Below are 22,249 nucleotides of genomic sequence, written 5' to 3' on the forward strand. Positions count from 1 at the left end.
ATAATATTTATTATTATTGCAAATAATATTTATTGAAAATTATTAATAAAATAATAATAGAAATAATTATTATAATCAATAATAATAATTATTATAGTTAATAATAATAATTATTATTATAAGTATAGTTAGAGTTGATAATAACAATAATAATATTTTTTATCAATTATATATTAATAATCTATTATAAATATTATAATCTATTATATATTTTAATTAATATTATTATAATAATAATATTTATTATCAATTATATATTAATAATGTATTATAAATATTATGATAAATATTATTTTAATAATAATCTATTATATATTTTAATAATAATCTATTATATATTTTAATAAATATTATTATAAATATTATTTGTAATGATAATACTATGTATTAATATTATAGTTGAAATTATAAATAAATGAAAAAATAAAAGTAAATTGGCTTTAGTAGGATTTGAACCTGGATCCTTTTGTATAAATAAATGAAAAAATAAAAATAAATTGGCTTTAGTAGGATTTGAACCCAGATCCTTTTAGTAGGATTTGAACCCAGAGTTTTAAAATGACTAAAAAACAGATTTTTAGGACACTTGTCAATAAAAGAGAATAGGTAATATAGTAATTTTGGTGGTATCTTCTTTTCTTAAGATATAATAGATGAAGTGGAAATAGATTTTCTTGTTTTTGTAAAATGGCTTAATTAGTTTTTGGTCCATATATTTTTAGTTTTTATATTATTGTTGAATTCAAATTATTTCCTAAAAAATGTTCTTTTTCATAAACTTTGAGATCGTTTTTAATCATAATGACTCGACGATGATAAATATAGAGGTCGCAAAATGTTTAAAATGTTACATGACACATCTTGGCGCTTGTGTGGAGTGTAATTTTATCTTTTCTTAATTATGTTTTTATAATTTTATATTTTTTATATATGTGTTTTTATTCGACATTTACCATGTGTTCGTTTGAAGAGATTCAACAAACCAGTTAATTTAGAGTAAATATGAAGTTGATTTTGTGTTCCATAAAGATGATTTGCGATTGAATACAGTGATAGTGATGAATATGCGAGATAATACCAAAATTTCATCTTCTTAAAATGGTGAAGATTTGCATAAATTATTAAGCATTTTACTTTTATATCCCTGTTTTTACAATAATAAAGTTGATTCAAATTCATAATTGGTGATAAAAAAAATTAAATTTGTGATGATGAACAAACTGAGTTTCATATATATATAATTAATACAACACATGTATATATAATAATAATTATCACTAATAATATATATAATAATTAAAATAATGTTAAAAATATAATAATTAATATATTAGTACATCATAATTAATAATATGTAAAATAATTATTATTATTAAGTATTAATAATTATTAATTATATATAAACATATGTAATAATATTAATTAAAATATTAAAAAATTATATATATATATATATATAATTAATATTATTACTATTAATTTGTGTATATAATAATTAAAATATTGTTAAATTTTAATATTTTTAAATTATTTAATAATTATTATTTTTATTTTTATCAAGAAGGGTATTTTAGTAAATTTTGATGTAATATCTATTAAATTTCATTTTAACGGGACGGATAGGGTACAAGACAGACATTACTCCATACCCTATCTGCTGGATAAATATTTGTCTCATACCTGTACCCATATCTGCATAATTTTTTAATATCCACAGATATTCACGGTACCCGTGGGTAACAACAAAATAAAAAAAATATTTAACAACATATTTTAATTTTAAATTCAAATAAAATACAATACATAACATTCATAAATCTTAAACAAAGTCCAAATAATAGTGTTGAATGACAATTTACAAATAAATTATATTTTTTTAAAATTAATTGATAAAAAATAACTCATTCAAACTCAATATATTAATATTTTAATCATTTTTTTAATTTTAATTTAGATTAAAATATAGCGGATACGAGTATCCACGGGTACAGATACTATGATACCCGTACCTGCCTTGTTAACATGCAGATATTAAAAATACTCATATCCGTCATTTGCGGATATCCATTTACAATATTCATTTCCTACCAGTTGCAGGTTTTATCACGGATTGAGTACATTTTTTTTATATCCCTAATTAAGTTTATATGATTTATTGGAACTTGAGAGTTTTAATTAAAGTTTTTAAATATTAGTGAAATCATTAATAATTTAAAATTCACAATTTGTGTATGCTCTTTATAATCAGTGTTATATTTTGTGATGTGTTTAAGATTACAATTAAAAGAAGAATACGCTTGAGCTTTGTTTCTTCACCATATTCAAAGTGGGACACCTACTCCTATTCATTCAAAACGTCTTAATTTTGATACTTCATTTCATGCCATCTTGTCATGAACTTCACATTACCTTTACATCTAATTGTGCATGTCACTTGTATTTATATATTGGGTCTTACTTCTTCTACCCTAGCTCATATAGGATGATGTTTCCTTTCATATTTCTTTCCTTCCAATCCATCTCTTCTATTCTCCATACCATTTACAATAATTTCTATATTTTGTATGGTGTGAGTTTGGTGACCTTTTAAAAGTGGTGTAATTTATGAAAAGATTCACATGTTTTAACATGCGATGCTTGAAATTTAAAACACTCCCTAATTAGATAGAGTGGGACAGTTTCCTTCTTTTAAATACTGTAGTACCATTATCATTTCTTCTCTTAAATAATTTCAAAATAAAAAAGTAGAAAATTAGATAACTTATGAAAATGTATTGATAATAAATTTTATTGGTGGGAGGCATGTTAAAACTATTTTACTTTATCGTGAATCTTCTATACAGGAAAAAAAAATTATAAATGAAATATTTGGGTTGATTCATAATTATCAACCATTTATTTATGTATTTTATATGATCCTGCTTAAATATTATATGTGGGTTTTGTCTGGGGAACTAATTGAATTGTTACATACCAAATGAGGTGGACGTTACTTAGAAGAGTCAATCTGCTATAGAGTTTTATTATTGAAGATAACAAAAACATCTTTAAATACTCAAAGTTTCATATTTAAAGCAAGTTTTCCAAAAACTGCTAGAATTTTATCATAAACCGCTCTCTGAGTCACATAGATAAGTGAAAAGGTCGGAAAGAAAACATTGTTTTAAGAGAAATGATGTTCGATTGTACTGATGCAAAAGAATAATATACCATTCAAAACAAAGACAATAAGATTAAAAAAGAACTAGATTGTCTGGTCTATCTCCAAATAGATATGTGAGAATCAGAGTTTAATGTTTTTTAACATCGGAACAAACAATTTAACTGTGTCTTCTTTTTCCTGTCAAGTGATAAATTATATGAAGGATGTGCTGTTAATTTTGTTTATCCACGTGGTCTATAATTAAAATATTGGATTACATCTAGAATTTTTATTTTCATTTGTCAATACCAATATTCTAAGATAAACTAAGAGTACGGTTTCACTTCCAACCGATATTAAATAATATATATATATATATATATATATATATATTAAATCGTAATACCTCAATTATACAAGTGTATAGATGTGAAATAGGAAGATAGTGTGAAAGTAGGAGATATGATTGGAACTTAATAAATATGTTATGAATTTTGCTTGAAGATACAATAAATAGAAGCTAAAAATTTTTTACGGGTTATTTTATATTTTGTCCACTCATACTATTTAATTATTTTTCCATATTACATAAATTTACAACTTTATCATGCAATGCCAATGTTCTTTCCTTTTCCTTTTGTTATTGAAACTATTCGAATTTGTTTTGATTTCATGAGGATGCAGCACCAGAGATAGCTGACAAAATTTCTTAGTTTGTGTTATAATTAACAAAGTTCGTTAGTAAAGGTGTGGTGAGAGTGAATAGAACGAGGTAGTTTGACACCAATACTACCGTTTGACATTCATATAAATTAATATTTTATTTAAATAATAATATTTTATTAAAAAATTTAATGTCAAATGATAATTATTTGAAAATGGTGATGTGAAAGTAATTTTTTTGAGTGAATATTGGATTCACACTAACAAACTATGAAGTTCGTACACTAATACGAATCGTACATTCGCATTAAGAAATAATAGAAATTGGATGTCATTTTTTGCAATTAATATAAATAATTACAAAGACAACTTATATGCACAATTAAAATTTATTTGTCGGTTATAGTTTTTTTAAAATGTGTTTTTGAAACTTTCACAAAAATCTTTATTATGAAAGAAGGACAACATGACATCTTTATCAAAAATGTTATTTATAAGGAAATTTTATAATTTCAAATCTATGTCTATTTTCGTTTGTCATATAAACATGTATATATCTTCCTATTCTACTTGTGTTATATTACTGGTAATATAATATACAAAGACCTTACAATTCAACTATATGTGTACTTTTTTAAGTTTTGTTTGCAATTTTTCAATAATGGATATTTTTTCATAAAATACTAAATTTTTAAAGAAATGAAACCCTTGGAATGATGATTCCAATAAACAACATGGTAATCAAATAAATTTATTTCTACAATATTGTATGTCATAATTACATATATTATGATAACAACAACATTTTTTATTCATATGCATCAAATTCTTCAACGGTAGATTTATCATTTACAAATTTACAAATTTACAAATTTATTCTAGTGGTTGGAGTTTCATAATAATAACATATAAAATACAACTTTCAAATTTGATAAAACGAGAATTAATTTCTCAAAAACAAATAGGTAATACACATATTCTGAATTATTTATTTACTTCCATTATACCAAACAAAATTTGTATACTTTTATTTTTCTTTCATTATTAGAATACAACAAAATTCATTATCAATTTATACTCTTTGTCTAATCAAAATATATGCATCAATGTTATTACTTTTTATTCAATATATTATACTACTATAAACTTTTAATGTGTCATAAGTTAATCACAATATTAAATTCTTATTTATAATTTTTTTAAAATTCAACAAATCATGAACCATGGTATACAAAAATTTAAGAGACTCCTTAAAAAATAAATTATAATTTTTATTATTACATCTACATAAACACAATTACTACATATTATTTCTATTATTTACATATATATTAATCAAAATATCTACCTAAATGGTACGGAAGATGAAACAAGTCATTAACATCAATATTTAATTAGTTAATATTTTTAATTAATACTCTCTTTCTTACTGTATACATGTAAGTAAAAATATATTTAATTTTGTTAATGAATATAAATTTATTTTACATATCAACTTAACTAATTTATAAATATTAATAATTTATATTATAATATAAATATTAAAAAGTGCGTACAGATAGTACCTGTGTTTCTCTACGAGTAATTATTTTTAAACACCAAGCTTGTGACAGCCAATGATCAATTTAATTAAACAGTGAATTGCAACCTCAAACATGACATCCCTGATCCACAAAAATCCAAACAAAGTTCTGACTAAACTCAATAACAGGGTTCTCACTTGCAAATGAACCATTAGTATATATGTATGCTGACTAATCCATTTTATCCTGATCCAAGTAATAGAGAATACACCTTTTATCAGGAACATAACCTTCATCTTTCAGGTGTTCCAATAACACAGACAAGAGCCAGAATATAACATCAGCTTGTGGATGCATTTTATCCCCTGCTACGAAGCTATTCACTTTCTTTTCAATTTCAATCCAACTAATACCCACTTCTTTTGCTACGCCCATCTCTTTCATTCTCTTAATGGCACCTGCTCTCTCTTTCCATTTCCCTTCACTAGAATAAATGTTGGCCATCAACACATAAGGAGCTGGGCTATCTGGTGTAGCCAAGAATAGTTGATCAGCAGCATATTTACCCATTTCAGAATCACCATGTATGCCACAAGCACCAAGCAATGCTTGCCAAACCAGAACACCAGGATTCTCAGGCAACCCCTCAATAAATCTTTTAGCTTCCTCAAGAAATCCAGCCCTCCCCAACATGTCAACAACACAGGCGTAATGTTCGGACCGTGGACTTAACCCATGATCTCTAGTCATAGATTCCAGAAACTCCATGCCCTTCTCAACTAAACCTGCATGACTGCATGCATGAAGCAATGACAAAAATGTAACATCTGTTGGTGCTATTCCCTCCTCTCTCATAGCATCGTAAAATTGAAGCGCTCTGAAACCATCCCCATAGCGAGCATAAGCTGCAATCACAGAGTTCCATGAAACTGAATTCTTTTGAGTCATCTCACCAAAGACTTGCAGTGAGTCGTACAAATCTCCACACTTGGAGTACATGTTTATGAGTCCGTTACTAACAAACAGATTTTGACTGAAGCTTTTCTTTATGATTAAAGAGTGAATCTGTTTACCGAAAGCCAAAGAAGTACCAAGAACAAATACCCCGAGAATGGCAGAAACCATGTTGGGGTCAACTTCAATTCCCAATTTCACCATTCTCATAAATATCTTGATAGCTTCCTCCTCAAGTCCATTTTGCGTAAAAGCTATAAGTATTACAGTCAAGGAAACCTCGTCAAGTTCCTCAGCAAACTCAAAAATCTGCCATGCTGCTTCCAAACTCCCACACTTTGAATACAAATCCATCAAAGCACTTTCAATGCATAAATCCGACTGCATTCCCAATTTCCATAACATACCATGTATTTTACGGCCATCCGATAATGCTTGTAATCCTGAACAAGCCATGAGCACACTCAAATATGTCAAAGAGTTAGGACTGACTGACCCGCAACGCATTTGGTTGAACAATCTCAAGCCATCCTCATAAAGTTCATTTTTTGCGAGGCCAGATATCACTGCCGTCCATGTTATAACATTCCTCTCAAGCATTTCATGAAAAACCTGCTTACCTTCACTAAAACACCCACATTTAAAATATGATGTTATAAGTGCATTCCCCACTGTAACTTCCCTCTCAAACCCACCAACAAAAACCAAACCATGGACCATTTTGGTCGCACCAGAGAACTCCAGTCCATCACAAGCTGACAACATTGTGGTCAGTGTTGCTTTGTCAAATCGACAACACACTGTCCTTGACTCACTCATTTGCTTAAAGAACCTAAAACCCGTGTCAAGATCCCTGTTTCTTAAAAACCCAGAAACCATTGTATTCCATGACACGGTATCTTTCACAGGCATATGATCAAACAACTTAACGGCGTCCTGCAGTTGACCGCATTTCGTATACATCGAAAGGAGAGAGTTCCAAACAAAAAGGGCATTGCGGAGGGAGCTATCAGAATCGTAAAATGGAGGTTGCTTGATGATACGAGCATGGATGGAAGAACCGAGATTAAGGTTTCCATCTCCGCCGCAAACCGAGAGAAGAGAGCTCAAGTGTGTATGGTCGAGGACAGATTTTGAGGTTGTAAGAAATGGGTTTTTAAAAGTTGGTGCCTTTATGGTGAAGGGTATATTCAGAGAATCCAGCCATGAAGGGACGTGAGCGCTGAAGTTCCATCTGGATTTCATCCATGAAAGGGGAAACAGATACTGATGGGCGCGCCGAAGATACTATTTCGAAAAAAAAAAATGGTAAATAATGAGACAAATAAGATGAAAATATAATTGAAAAAAAATGAATGTGTAGATATATCATGTATTTTTTATTTGTCTACCAAAATTAAGATTTTTTTAGTTAACCCATTTAAAAAAAAACCTAAACCTTTGTGTAAATATTGTTTATTATAATGAACCGGTTCACTTTTTGTATTAAGAATTCAAGATAAAACTGTGTTGTTCATGTTGAAAAATTGCTCAGAATTCAATTTTTAGAAAATCAAATTTCGGGGGATTTTTTATATATCTTTTCATTAATTCTTGAAAAAAAAATGAAAAACTTCAATGAAATTCAACTTTCCTGGATCTGAATTTTGAGTAGATTTTCAACTGTGAACGATCAATTCTGAGCGAGTTTTTCGACGTTGCACAACTGATTATTTTTCCTCAATTGAAAATTTGGCTTCCAGAAATACCGTAAATCCTAGAAAAGTAGTAAAATGAAATTATTTCACTCTTCATTGTTTTCCAGAAGAAATTTAAGAAAGTCAAAAGTTCACAAGGGAAAGAGCGTGAAGTATTAAAAATGAAGGTGTCCGCAAAATCTAAAATTATTTCCATTATCATGTTTGTAAAAGAAAATGTTGTCACTAAGTTTATGTCTGCATTGAAATTGTGGAAATGATGGAAAGAATAAATGAATATCATGAATTAGATGGAGGCAAAAAGGTAAAGTGGATTTCTTGTCAAAATTTAAGAACTTGCAACTAAAAGTAATGACTCGTGCATTGTTCTCTTTCATTTTTGTTGCAGAGGTTTACCATTGGATATATTAGCCTTGTAAGGTATAGTAAACCAACAAATAAAATTGAAAATCATGAAGGTCTCTTTCTGATGCATTTCTTAATGGCAAGATACACCAGAACAGCAACAATCCCTGATAATTTCAGGTGATTGTTATACAACTTCATAAATGAGTTCACCTCCATTGTAATTCCAGCCATGAAGAATTACTTGAGGAGTGACACCCTGAGGAACCTCAAAAGATATATTTATAGGCATGGTCTCTCCTGGGACCAGTGAAAAATAGTTATCAGAGTAATGAACAGGAAGAATTCTTGTGTCTTCCCCTTCCTTGTAGTCCTTCTTATGAACAGAAATTTGAAGAAAGAAAGCAACGCCTACATCAGATCCCTTTATCTCTGTAACTTTCAGACCATCACTTTTCCCAGAAAAACATTCGTGTATCCCCTTAAACAAAACAGTTTCATGTTCTTTTCCAACACTACAATGCGGAGTTTCCAGTGATTGTGTGCCACAAAAACCATCACTTGGCTTAACTGTTGAGCTTCTTGACTCTGGTATTTCAGATGAGTTTGTCACATGCATTTGAATATTATAAACGGATTCTTCAATTGAAACCTTCGATGTTATCTTGAGAGGTATTTTCTTCTCCCTGTATGGCTCCAATAACTTGTAATCTCCACCAGAAAGATGCAACCAGTAAAAGTTTCTGGATATAACACTTTTATCTGACATGTTATAGAATTTGAGAAGAAGAAAGTAGACAGGCTTTGGATCTTTTGACTTTGGATACTTCATCTCAACAATAGGTGCTACTTTTTTTGGCAGCAAAGAGAGATTTTCGTTAAGGCTGTAGTACGGGCGTGTTCCTTCAAGATCCCACACGGAAGTTTCAATGGCAACATTAGACAACTTTTCTGATGTAGTATTAACAACCTGTTTTGGGGAGGAAGATAAAGAAAATACACAGCCTTTAAAGAGTTACTTTTTCATTAGTGAATCATGCATAAATCGAAAAGAAACTTGTAAATCAAACAATTTTCCACATTTTCGTTATCCTTCAAATCTTTTTAACTGGCCACTTTTGTCTTCCAATATCAATTATTAAATCGGTAAAGCAACATCTCTAGTTTTGTGACCAACTTCATTTCAATACTTACCTCTATCAAATATGTAGCAAGATTAAGCTGTACATGAATTGGTTCTGCAGCACACCGACAACCATAGAAACCTGCTGTTTGATCAAGTAGATGGTCGTAAAATTGACCTCTCAGACCAGTCCAAGGATTTTGTGTCTTCCATATCAATACACCTGTATATTTGCTCCACATGCGAGAAGTCCATCCCTCAAGAAGAGCTCTGTATTGAATGTAGTTAACAAGTTGAGCCTGAGGAGATTATAGCATCTAAATTAAACATCAATTCAACAAAAAAAAAAAGATCAAGAGAAATAGGATGATGAAATATTCATCACTAATGGCCAACAAGATGAAGGTTTCTACTCTCTTCTTACCTTCAAACAAAAATCATCAAGATCTTTTGCATCACCATAAAGTTGAATCTGATCATGAACCTTGGTTGGTTTTGAATAAGGAATATATTTATGGTATTCCCATATGGCATTTGGAACTTCTTCAACATAACCATTGGAAAGTTTCTTAAACAATGGTATCTGCCAACCTTCCGGAGGCATTGTTGCTCGTATGGTAGCTGCAACTGGCATTCCCACAGAACCAACCTCTGGATTGAACCCATAGTTATAGTAGTCATCCTTGAAGAAATTTTCAGGATTTTGAATTTCATAAGGACCATCAGTGAAGTCCCCCATCCCATTAGCAAATCCATCCCACATTGAACCTTGTATGTAAATCCGTGTGCCATCAAGGTACTGACTAGGATCTGACGGTGTCGGGAACAAGTCTCCTACAGGTTTGCTGCTTTCATCCTTACTTTCAAAATAAGGATGAAGCCTTAGATCATATTTTAGAGCAGCGTTTATATCAGCTGGTGGAATTTGCTCATTTCCCCCCACCCATAAGGCAAGACTAGGATGATTTCTTAGAAGCTTAACTGTGTCTCGTGCACAAAACAAGAAAAGGTCATGGTCCAGAGGACCATCTGGATTAGATACTGGGTCACCACGTCCATCAACATCCCCAGTAATCCAAAACTCTTGCCACACCTACAAAACTCAGCCAGCAACTAGATAAATTTTTGCCGATCAAAAAAAAAACTAGATAAATTTTCTAAACCAACACACTGATGTAGTATAAACATAAAAAACACAAGATATTGGACAGGACCAAGGATTATATGGTAAAACTTTGTCTAAGCTTCAAACCAGATAAATCATCAGTGACCATCTGGTCTAGCTGCAGCAGGAGTAACACTTAAAAGTCACTTTTCAGAAACACGATCTGGGTATCCCCAGCATCATAATCACCATATAGCAACCATTCACTTAAAATCACTATCAAGAAACCCAGACAAAATAATGGGTTTTAGAAAAAGAAGATTAGAATCAAATCTCCACTTAAACAACATAAGACTAAAAAATTAGAGGAATAATAAAATGTATTAAATAACCAGGTGAACTATAAAACCAGCCCTTAGCAGGGTGTTTGAGTCACTCAACTCACTGCTATATCCACACAAAAGTACCCAGAAATGAGAGAAGATGACAAACCATGCATGCATGCATGTTACTCAGCTGTGCATAGTCACATTGAGGGGATTCTATCAAATTAATGTAAACCATTTCTTTCTACCCTTCTAAAGGGACCTTGCAATTTCGATGTTAACTTGTTGGCATTCATATATAAGCAAAAATAAGGATCTGGTAGCAGTTTTAACTTACCAGAAGGCCATAATAATCACAGTAATAATAAAACTCGGGTCTTTCAGCCAGCCCACCTCCCCAGCATCTAATCATGTTAAAATTCATATCCGCATGGAATTTAATATCTGTACTATACCGCTTCTTTGATAACCGCAATAGTCCATCAGACAATATCCAGTTACCCCCTCGAATAAAAATTGGTTCTCCATTGACTTTGAACAATCTATAATATTCAATGCACACAACAAAACATATACAGAAACAATTTAAAAATTGAATCAATTTTACCAAGTACAAGGTTAGATAAAATAACATTGACTAAATTTGAGAAATCAACTTACCTTCCACCAGTAGCATCATCGATATGGCTCTCAATTTTGCGGAATCCAAAGTGATGGCTCCAAGAATCAGATTCACCAAATCCTTTAACATCAATGCTAATAACAACATTATACAAAGATTGCTTTCCCATTCCATTCGGCCACCATAAATAGGGCTTGGAGAAGATAAGCTGTTAATTTGCATCATTAGCACTTGAAAAGAAACGATAAAACTAAAGCCCCAACTTGTGCAAAATAACAGGCTCAGTAGTAAGAGATACTTGAAAATACTATCTATTTAGGCTTCATGTGTGCAATGCCAAAAAAAGAAATAGCGTTGTCCCTATGATCACTTGGGTTGGTTTAAATTTTTCTATATGTTTTATTGTTATATCTATCCAGGATTGCATATGTTCAATGTAAAAAAGGGGGCAGGGGTTTCCCTATGATAACTTGGCTACTTTGTGATCAGTTGGCTTATCTAAATATTTTGCCATCAGCTTTGTTACTCCAGATCATACACATCAAGCATAAACAATAAAGAAAGACGTCAAGTAATAACTTACAAATTATGGATGCCAATGTCTTGACAATTTCTAATATATATTCATCAATTTATCCAATCATATCTGAGCCTTTGTTCCTTTGATAGGTAAGGAAATATACGAGATCCATTTAACCTAATCACAATTAGCAGTGTAGTAAAGATTGTCTGGTTACATTACAAGCTCAAGAAATGACAATCCACTTCAGTTATAATAACAGTAAATTAGAGTTATCTAAAAGTTAGACAAACTTATATACCACAAACACATGACGTAAGCCATATACATAAACGTATACCAACGATGTCTAAGAACCAAAAGAATAGGGTGTGAAATTTGAACAAATTTCTTAAAATAACCAAATTCATCGATAAAGGTGTCTTGAATTAATAATTAAGTTCTTCAAATGTACTACAGGTGTAGGCACAATGAAACAAACTTTGTCACAAATAATGAATACAATCACTGACCTCAGGAAATGTATATTGCACCCGTGAGTTTGCAGGTATCGAAAGATTTTGAGATTGAAGATGCTCTACCAAGAAAATGCTATCCTCAGGTTCTATTGTCACTTGGACACTCAGAGAACACTCAGCAGTCCAGGAGCTTCTGTTTTGCAATTCAATCGTTGTATGTAGATATGCCTTCTTATAGTCATCAGAAAATGTTGAAACCAAGTGCGGATCAATTATTTTTACTGGCTGCACCAAACAGACATTGAAATTATCCCACCAAGGAACAACTAGAAGCACCATTGTCTATGAAAGAAAGGCAATCAAAACTTTAGAATATTTAATCGGGTTTGTTTATTTATGGACTGCACTAAAAGCTAAATCGAGCATAGTAATTCTATGCCTCCGCAATTTCCTGGTTTAGTTTTCCAAACATCTCGAGGACTCCCCAGATAATATTTCATGAAGCCAGCGTATGATTGGGCTTGATGTTCATCAATATTTACTATGAACTAGTTACAGAAAAAATGCAATAAACACATAAGAGTCGCGAAGGGAAATGAAAGGCCTCTGAAATTGGTCTCAGTGACAAATCCTAAATTGATTAAAAAACCAATAGTGCAGACTTCGGCATGTACTTAAATAATTAATGCTACTCACCCCAGTAACAGAAATAGAAACCTCATCCCATATTCCAGTATTCCTATCTCTGCAATCATATTAAAAACTCGCATTAGTCACAGATGCACTTTGCTTTACATGGCTTCTCTTACTTCCAACTCTCCGAATTTCTAATTCAATATCTAATCCCAAGAATGCTGTAGAAAAAGAATTACATGTTTTAGTTCAAAAAACAAAGAAAAAGTAAATATATTATATTTGGATCAAAAAGCCAACGACCACACATCAATACATCTATACAAGTATTAGCAATGTCACCTTATAGGAGCCATCCAATCCCAACCTTCAACATATTGTGTGGCCACATCCTTTCCTATCTACAAAATAACCCGGAACAAAATTAATTAGATAAATCCAGTACGCAAAAACAAGCACTGTTCCTCTTCCTCTTTCACTGTAGTCCTAATTGATTCCAGAAATTAGGAAACACTTGAAATTGATATCTAAAGGTTACATGTAACAGGAAGGTTGAGTAGTTGAAAAGAATAAAACTAATTGATGAGAAGTATGAATTTAATTTCCAACCTCGTGATCACCACCTTGTCCCCCCTGGGGAGGAATTCTCCCAGGATGATCTGGAGGATGAACAAGAACAGCAAGCAGGTTTGTGCCATCAGCATGAACAATATCGGTGACATCAATGGAATGCCTCCGAAACATCCCTTTTGGTAGAATGATTTCGTGGCCATTCAAATACACATCAGCAGAGTAATTGATTCCACGGAAGTTAAGATCACAGTGTTCATTGCTTGACTGCAAATGCAAAAGGATAAAGTAATTAGTGATGCCCCCTTCCATCAAAATAAGAAACCACCATCGTATATTCAAAAGAAGATTACTGTTAAGATCCCAAAATGGTTTTAAAAATGGACTCTCCACAACTGCAAATTCAAGCCACATCTATCAACAAACTTTAGAGATATCCCAGATCATAACTAGACCACAACTGTGAGTCTGTGACTAACCAAACTTTAAAACCTTACACACTGTATACTGGTCTACTATAGGAAAACTAATCTCACAAACTTGAAAACACAAAATATCAGCATAAGCCAAAAAAAGGAGTATGAAATTAAAGTCAAAGGGTACCACTTGAAAATCCAAATCTGTAAAATGTACAAGAGAACAATCACAACACGTACAAGTTTGCAGTCAAAGGTTGTAAAGAACCAGAAGGTGTAATAATCTCTTCCTGAATCAGCAATGTCAATGATATGTTCATTTTGCAGTCCGTAAAAAGGATCGGGCACAACTTTGTTCTTCACCAAGGTAGCCAGAACACTGTTATCATGTTATGTCACATTGTGTGGAATCAAGTCAACATTGTAAGAAAGTAAAACAACGTAAATGGAGATTAAAAAAAAATTGTGATTACGTTGCTGGAACGAGAGCTTCCATCCATGGTGAAGTGGGGCCAGTTGGAGGGTGAGTAGTGGTGAGCTGGGTTCCGGTGAATTGCACCTCAGTGGACCTTGCTGCGAACCACCCTGAATCTAGCGTTCTCTTACGGTGTTGCTCCGCCATCACCGAAACCTTGGATCGGCGGAGAGGCTTCTTCTTCTTCTTCACTGCTCTTGTTCAAGCGCACGCAAACAAGAAAGGAAGAGAAAAACACTGGTTTTATCTTTGCGTTAGACACGTGGATTTTGCTCCTTCTATGTGATGATTTATGTTAAATTGTCTTTTTCCGAAATTTGAGTTGAAAGGAGAAAAATATATACTTTGAATTAAAGGGACCGGATAAAGTACCCCCAATATTAGGTTACCCATGGATCGTGACTATTACTAAAGGTGTGATTTACCCCCAATATTAGGTTACCTATGGATCGTGACTATTAGTAAATATGTGATTTTCGGAAGGAAGAATTATTAGGAGAGAGATAAAGAGATAGGAAGCATAGGACAATTATAGTATTGTTTCTTTGGAGTTGATTTTAGAATAGATTAAATATTAAATTTGTAAAAGTTTATGATTAAAATTGATTGATGTGAAATATTAATTTTTTTTAATAAATAAAAAAGTTAGATTATCGAAATATTTTTATTATTATACATAATATAAAATTATATATAAAGGATTTAGAAATATTTTTATAAATTTTGTTTTTGATTGAAAATATAAAAAAATTATTTATAAAAAAATGAATAATATAATATATTTTTTCTGAAAATAAATTTAATATATGAGGTGAAAAATAATTTATATACATGAAAACTTTTATTTTTTTTTAATAGTAATTTTAGAAGTAATAAATTTTTATTATAACCATAATAAATTATTATTTGCGTTAATAATTTTTATTATGTTGTTTTTTTTATAATAAGGAGAATGAATATAAGTGAATGTGTAATTTGATAAATTCGGCAGTATCATCCTCTAATCTCATTATGGGTAGTGTGATTAGATCTTCAGTGAACTCCTCTAATCATCTCCATTACTTTGTATCACTTCTAAAATAATATACTGCTCACTCGCTGATCATCGTCTCATATAATATATCTATCCAAAAAAAATACAGTATAAACCTTTTTTTTCCTACTAAAATGAGATCATTTTTAGGAAATTTTAGACTTTAGCAAATCATACAATTTCACAAAGAAGAAATTGTCCGATGTTTAGACAATTTGTTTTTAATTAAAATGAACTTTATGATTATGATTGTAACAATATTGTTTTTAATGAAAAAGAATTTAATTACTTCGTCATTTTATAACTAATTTATAGAGCAAATTTAATATGAGTTTAAATCTCGTGATGATAAGATAAAAATAAAAAATTGAATAAGAAATAAGTTAAAAGATCATAAACTCGCACTCTTTAAATTTTAGATTGAAAAAAAAGTGTTAAATCTCTTATGTTGATTAGATTTAATATCACAAAAGATTAAAAACCTACCAATTAAAAATATTGTTTGTTTGAAAACAATTATGAATTTAGTTTGGCGAAATCACTTTTAAAATTAAAACTGTTATTTGTTGTTTGAAAAACTAATACCAAAATTATTGGTCATCTCTGTCTTATTTTTCTTCCACCCATATCAATGAATTAACGAATTATTTTCCAACTTTTGTTTAATACATTTTAGACTTGACATTTTTTTTTCTTATATAAACATAAAGTTAAATTTATCTTAGTTCAACTTGGTTAAGTTTGGTTTACCCAAAGAGTAATTATGTTTTCTAGTTTTGTTTGATAAATCAAAGTAATTAATAGATAACATCATATTTGAACATCTCCGATTAAAAATGTATATATTATTAAAATAAAAAATTAAAATATCATGTGAGATAGAGTATATCGGCGTAAGCGAACTTTACTTCCTAATAAAAACAAAATGAGAATTTTATTTTAGTAATCCATAGTCCACTTATATTATTCTTTACAATATAATCATCAAGTGGATTTTTAGTTCTCGTGGTATTATTTTTAATTGTAATTTAATTGTATTTATTATGGTATTAGAATATCATTATTATGTTAAAAGCTATCGTTTATTAGAAAAAATATTTTTAATTTAACAAATGCTTAACAAACTACTTTAAAAAGGGTAACATGATTCTAAAAAAATACATTTTTATAATTATAAATAAAAAATAAAATAAAAATATTAAATATTAAATATCAAATAATTATAAAAAAAATATTAAATATGAAAAATGTGAAAATATCATTACACGATTTGTAACACCTGTTACATCACGTCAACTTTTACCCTTAATTTTACTGTAATAAAAGAAATATAAAGATTTCAAAACATAAATCTTATAAGTTTATAATATCTAATTAGCTTGCTAATAAAAAAAAACATATATTCTAATTAGCAGGAAAATCATATATTTTTGTAATTATCAGAACATATTATCTTTAAAATTGGGTTGTTAAATGATTGAAAAAGTATTATAAGATAATTTTTTTTCTTTGTAAAATTCTCCCATCGAAAATATTTTATGTATCCCTTTTAATGTTAATTTTAAAATGGATTATTATTTATCGTTAATTTTAGGTGCTTGCATTAAATTGTTTGATTTTAAAAAGAAAAAATGTAATATAAAACGAAGCCGAATATATCTTAGTTTCCAAACAAATAAGTGAACTTATAATTTATTAGAAAAATTATACTTGGATTTTTAATTTTTAATTTTATTCTTTAATTTTTTGACATGATTTAGTATAAATTATTAATTATTTTAATAAAAAATATTAATAAATTAATCGATTATCTACACTAAACTCCACTAAACTACGTCATAAATTAAATAATGAAAATTAAATGTAAATCATAATAAAAATATTCCAAGTCTATGAAGTCAATATAACAGCAACATAACTAATAGTTACATCTCAACCTTCATTATGTTTTCCTTACATTTATCTGATCAATATATGAAACTTGTCTGATGTCTATTATAAAATTTATTTGATTAGTTTAATGTTTATTAATAATTTTGCTTAATATAATGGTTTTGAATCTCAACCTTCATGCATCACACAACACCACCATGTCCTAATCTGAATGATAACTACCCTTTCTTGGATCTTCGACCTTGATCTTCCAATGGCCATCAGAAAAACTGGAATTTCTTGCGATCCTTCTCCACTTCACGATCCTTTCATTCATCTTCTGTGTAAGTCCACAGTAAGATTGCAACTTTTCAGGCATAGCATCATAAACCTGCCACCACCTTTTGTGAGCAGAATCACTGGCAAAAACACGACGATCCTGCATGTCCCAGTTGCAATCATAATCCCTGTAACACATCCACGGCTTCAAACCCAAGTAGTGTACGGCATAAACGTCCTCAGGGACCTCACGTTTCGCGTCCTCATCGTCTTGAAAACTTTTCAGCAGATTAACCTTCCTTGGCAAACGGTGCCACCACGTGAAGATCTCGTTCAGAAAACCTTGGTCACCCCCGTTGTAGGAACGTACCTTCAAGGTTTTGTTCATCATGTTTTCGAACATGCACTGGGATGGCTCGATCACCATCAACCCCGAGTTGAACAAGAATTTGTTGTTAGGTGCTGCTGTCAACTGAGGGTACACGAATAAATGGTCGAGGTTGTTGAGGAGTACGAGGTCGGAGTCTAAGAAGATGATTTTGTCGTAGGTGGTGAGTTGCCATATTCGTAGTTTGCTGTAGTTCCACTTGTTGTATGCACCAGGTTTGGCGAAGGGGCTTGTGATGCGTTTGATGCGTTGGATCTTCCACCCTGCAGCTTTTAGAGCAGTTATGGATTTGGGAGCGATGGATTTATCAACCAGGAGCAGAAGATCGTTTGGGAAATTGGTGTTTGATTGAAGAATGCTTTGAGCAAGTGCTATTGCACCACAAACATAAGCTTCTGAAGAGTGAAGAACAGATACGTAGGCTACCTTTGGAACACTCAAGAAATTTCTCCACACTTCTTTGCCTGCAAAACCATTACTCATACAATCTCATCATAAACTCAACAAATTTATCATTTATATTCAATGATATGTTGTGATGTCAACGTGTAAAAGAAAATTTTCTTGTTTGGTAATTTATTTTCTTAGAATCCAAAGAAGCAAATTAATCGAGACTATGGTTTCCTTATATTTTCCAAATTGATCTGAGCCATCATTATGGTCACTATCTTTCTTGCATAAAGTAAAGTCTAGTTTTTTGGAGATTGTCCTCTGTTGAGCATTAAAAGTACATTGTGTTGGTATTTTAAATATTTTTTTAATATATTTTAAAATGTCAAAATTAGTGATAATCAGAGTATTATGAAGACACACTAAAAAAACAGTACAAAAAAAATTGAGCAAAGAATCCAAATTTCATAAAATACCTTAGACTGACAAGTTGTTGTTTCTTTGCATAACATATGCACTTTAAAGTATCATAATAGGAAAATAATTTTTTACTACTAAATTTTGACAATTTTATCTTATAATTTTATGTGACATTTTCTAAGTAATTTTACTTTTTTTTTTCATTTTCTCATTCTCAATATTTCAAAATTACTTCAAAAATGTCACTTCATGTTGTAAAAAAAAGTTGTAAAAATTTAATAGTCAAAATATTATCATTTAAGCTATTTTGGGTTATTGATAATTGTGCAATCAATGCACGATACTAAAAATTCAAAGTTGTTTCTTAAATTTTGCATAAATGGATTTTAACTACAAATTTGTATAACATTTTTATGTTACTTTTCTATTGAAAAAAAATGTTACTATAAATTTCAGTAATATGTTATTAATATATATATATAAATGTTACAAAAAGTCCTTAGTAACATAAGGTATAGATAACATTTGATAAAATATTACTAAATCTTGTTAGTAACATCTTTTATTATTTATTATGTAATAACATTTTGTTGATGTTACTGGACATTATATACCTAGTAGTGTCACTCTTATATGAAAATATGAAAACAGGAGAAAGTATGAAAAGCTACCACACCATGCACATTATGTTTAAGAAGAGATTGGGTATACGAAAGAATGTGTGTGAATTTGGAAATTATGATTAATTAAGGAAGATTGTAAATTACAACATTCCTTAACCGCGCCAAGCATTTAATTAGTTATATCATTATCAATGTAATACCAACTAATAAAAAATCATCATAAGAACAATTACTGTTGGTTAAATAATTTACTAACACTAGTGTAGTATTTCGATTTCTCCTTTTCAAATTCACGAAACATGGTTACAAAAAGAGTAAAATTAAAAGCATTATAAATAATTAAAATAAGTTTAAAAATAGGAGCTAAATATTTTTTTTTTAAATTATTTTCAAAAATTGTGTTTGATTGATAACTTAAATATATGTTATTTACATATAACATAATGTATCAAAACACACTCTATTCATCAAGCATTGGAAGGATTAAGGTGTACCTGTTTTTGCATAACCAGAAGCAATTTGACATGAACCAACAGGCATAAGTGTTTTCTGTTTCAGGCTCCATAAGTCAGGTTTGTAAACCCTAAATTCTGGTTCATGTGTCAAAAGGTTGTCACAACTGAAAATCTCTTCCATGGGACCACAAGAACCAACAAACACAACATACACATTCCTATGATGTTTCTCCATCTTGTTCAACCATCCACTCCTCACAGCCAAATTTGCCACCACCAAATTCACCTGCAACCTAAACACATCTCTCACACCACATGGAACCTTCGCCACCACAACGTTCAGATCCTCAAAGTTCTCAAACTTCGGCATTGGAATGTTTGGACACTTAGCTTCACTCCACTTCCCATCTTCATCGATCCATGCTGGAAAAATCTCCTCCCATTTCAAACTCCCATCAACATGATCAAAATCTACAACTACACTCTCCATTTCAGCCTCATGTGACGACAATAATTCTTCTCTGGCATCAATGTTAACGACACCTACCTTAACTTTCTTCTTCTTGTTCAAACCTTTTGCTATCACATCAAACCAAGTTGTTGGTCTTGGCTTCGGATCCACCTCTGTTGTTTTGTTCATCATCCTCTTGTGCTTCTCTGAAACTATGAACACCGAGAAGGGTAGGGACACGAGTAAGATACAAATGAGAAAACGTTTTGGCCTTGAATGAGATCGAGAAGATAAGGACTTTATAGAACCCATTTTTCTTTCTCCCTTGAGTTTGTGAATGTGGTTTTGATTGATGACTATATGACAAAAACGTATTTATACTCAGCAAGTTTTAAATGATGATTTTGTCATAGAGTTTAAATTTTATGCCCTTCTATATAATCAGACGATTGTAAAACAAGTATGATTTTCAAATGGTTATAAATATGTTTTTATCCTTAACTTTCAGCGAATTTTGAAATTAGTCTATTTTGAAACTTTGAATCAATTTAGTCATTTATCTTTTGAAATACGTGAATTTAGTTCTTTTAATCAAATTTTATTAAGTTTATTTGATATTTCATACGTATTTGAGGATTATATTTGAGTTGTTCACCCTATTTGACACATTTTTGCTTTAATATTAAATCAAATTCTATTATGAAATGTGTATGAAACATCAAATAAACCTAAGAAAATTTGATTAGAAGGAATAAATCTACATATTTCGAAAGATTGAAGACTAAATTGTTTCAAAGTTTCGAAATGAACTAATTCCAAAACTCACTAGAAGTTAAGGACCAAAAACATATTTAACTCTTTTCAAATAAATATTAAAAACTTATTGTAGAAAATGATTTTTAATTTTGAAGCAATGTATATACATCATTTTAGTGTATGTATTTATTGCATAGATATAAAAGTGTGAACACTTTTATTTTATTTTAGCATATTTTTGTCATTAATGAAAATAAAGAAATGTTAATGTTTTAGACTTTCTGAAGTCATATTCTATTATAATTATTCCATGAGTTTGAAGTTTGATTAGCAACATTTTTTTTTTACTTTGAAAGATAATTAATTGCAAATATTTCAAATGGAAACAATAGATATTCATGTTAATAATAAACTTTATGAGAACCAAAATAAATTATTAAAGACAAGAAAATAGGATTTTATAATAACTACATGCATGTTTAACTCTTAGTAAAGGTATTTTTAATTTAAGTCAAAATGAGTCAAGTTCCAAGTTTGACACAATTACAAGACTTTATTTATAGAGTACTTATATAGATTATGGTTCTGTTTGGATTTTAGAATCTGACTAACCTAATCTAACACTAACATCCAAAATAGAAAACTCATTAATACTATATATCGTCATACTATGATGTAATTAGTAATTATTTTTAAGTTTGAACTCTTATTTATAGTCACTTTAATATAAAGATTTAAATAAATTTCCTAAAATTTGATTTTTATTATTTTTATAATTCTTTATTACTTAATTAAATTCAAATTAAAAATATGACCCACCCTGTAATCACTAATTACATATATACAAATCCCTAAGTCCTTTACAACTATATAAACAATAAATTCAATCACTAACCCAAATTCACTTTTAGTTAATTAGAACCCAAAATGATATGTATATTAATATATTAGCTTTAAGAAGTTTTTTTAATTGATTGTGTAAATAAAAATTTTACCCTAAATTTAATTTC

The 22,249-nt window shown here is 30.0% G+C and overlaps 3 protein-coding genes across 3 annotated transcripts; all 3 read right to left on the reverse strand.

Moving 5' to 3' along the window:
• Window positions 1-5,362: 5,362 nt before the first annotated feature.
• Window positions 5,363-7,596, reverse strand: LOC114188227 (pentatricopeptide repeat-containing protein At3g05340). Its single transcript, XM_028076795.1, has one exon. The coding sequence runs from the start codon at window positions 7,525-7,527 to the stop codon at window positions 5,560-5,562; it is 1,968 nt and encodes a 655-aa protein (XP_027932596.1). The 5' UTR covers window positions 7,528-7,596; the 3' UTR covers window positions 5,363-5,559.
• Window positions 7,597-8,315: 719 nt separating this feature from the next.
• LOC114188276 (mannosylglycoprotein endo-beta-mannosidase-like) lies at window positions 8,316-14,850 on the reverse strand. Its single transcript, XM_028076872.1, has 11 exons — window positions 14,571-14,850; window positions 14,338-14,476; window positions 13,721-13,948; window positions 13,454-13,512; window positions 13,175-13,223; window positions 12,533-12,763; window positions 11,539-11,708; window positions 11,216-11,420; window positions 9,872-10,540; window positions 9,519-9,746; window positions 8,316-9,294 (listed from the first exon to the last, which is right to left on the reverse strand). Exons 1-11 carry the CDS (start codon window positions 14,717-14,719, stop codon window positions 8,512-8,514), a joined length of 2,910 nt encoding a protein of 969 aa, XP_027932673.1. The 5' UTR covers window positions 14,720-14,850; the 3' UTR covers window positions 8,316-8,511.
• Window positions 14,851-17,700: 2,850 nt separating this feature from the next.
• On the reverse strand, window positions 17,701-20,795 carry LOC114188540 (putative UDP-glucuronate:xylan alpha-glucuronosyltransferase 4). The gene is made up of 2 exons (XM_028077113.1): window positions 20,072-20,795; window positions 17,701-18,608 (listed from the first exon to the last, which is right to left on the reverse strand). The coding sequence occupies exons 1-2, from the start codon at window positions 20,793-20,795 to the stop codon at window positions 17,701-17,703; spliced, it is 1,632 nt and encodes a 543-aa protein (XP_027932914.1).
• Between the last annotated feature and the right edge of the window lie 1,454 nt (window positions 20,796-22,249).

The sequence above is a fragment of the Vigna unguiculata genome, chromosome 6, assembly GCF_004118075.2.
Source record: "Vigna unguiculata cultivar IT97K-499-35 chromosome 6, ASM411807v1, whole genome shotgun sequence".
Taxonomy (NCBI): domain Eukaryota; kingdom Viridiplantae; phylum Streptophyta; class Magnoliopsida; order Fabales; family Fabaceae; genus Vigna; species Vigna unguiculata.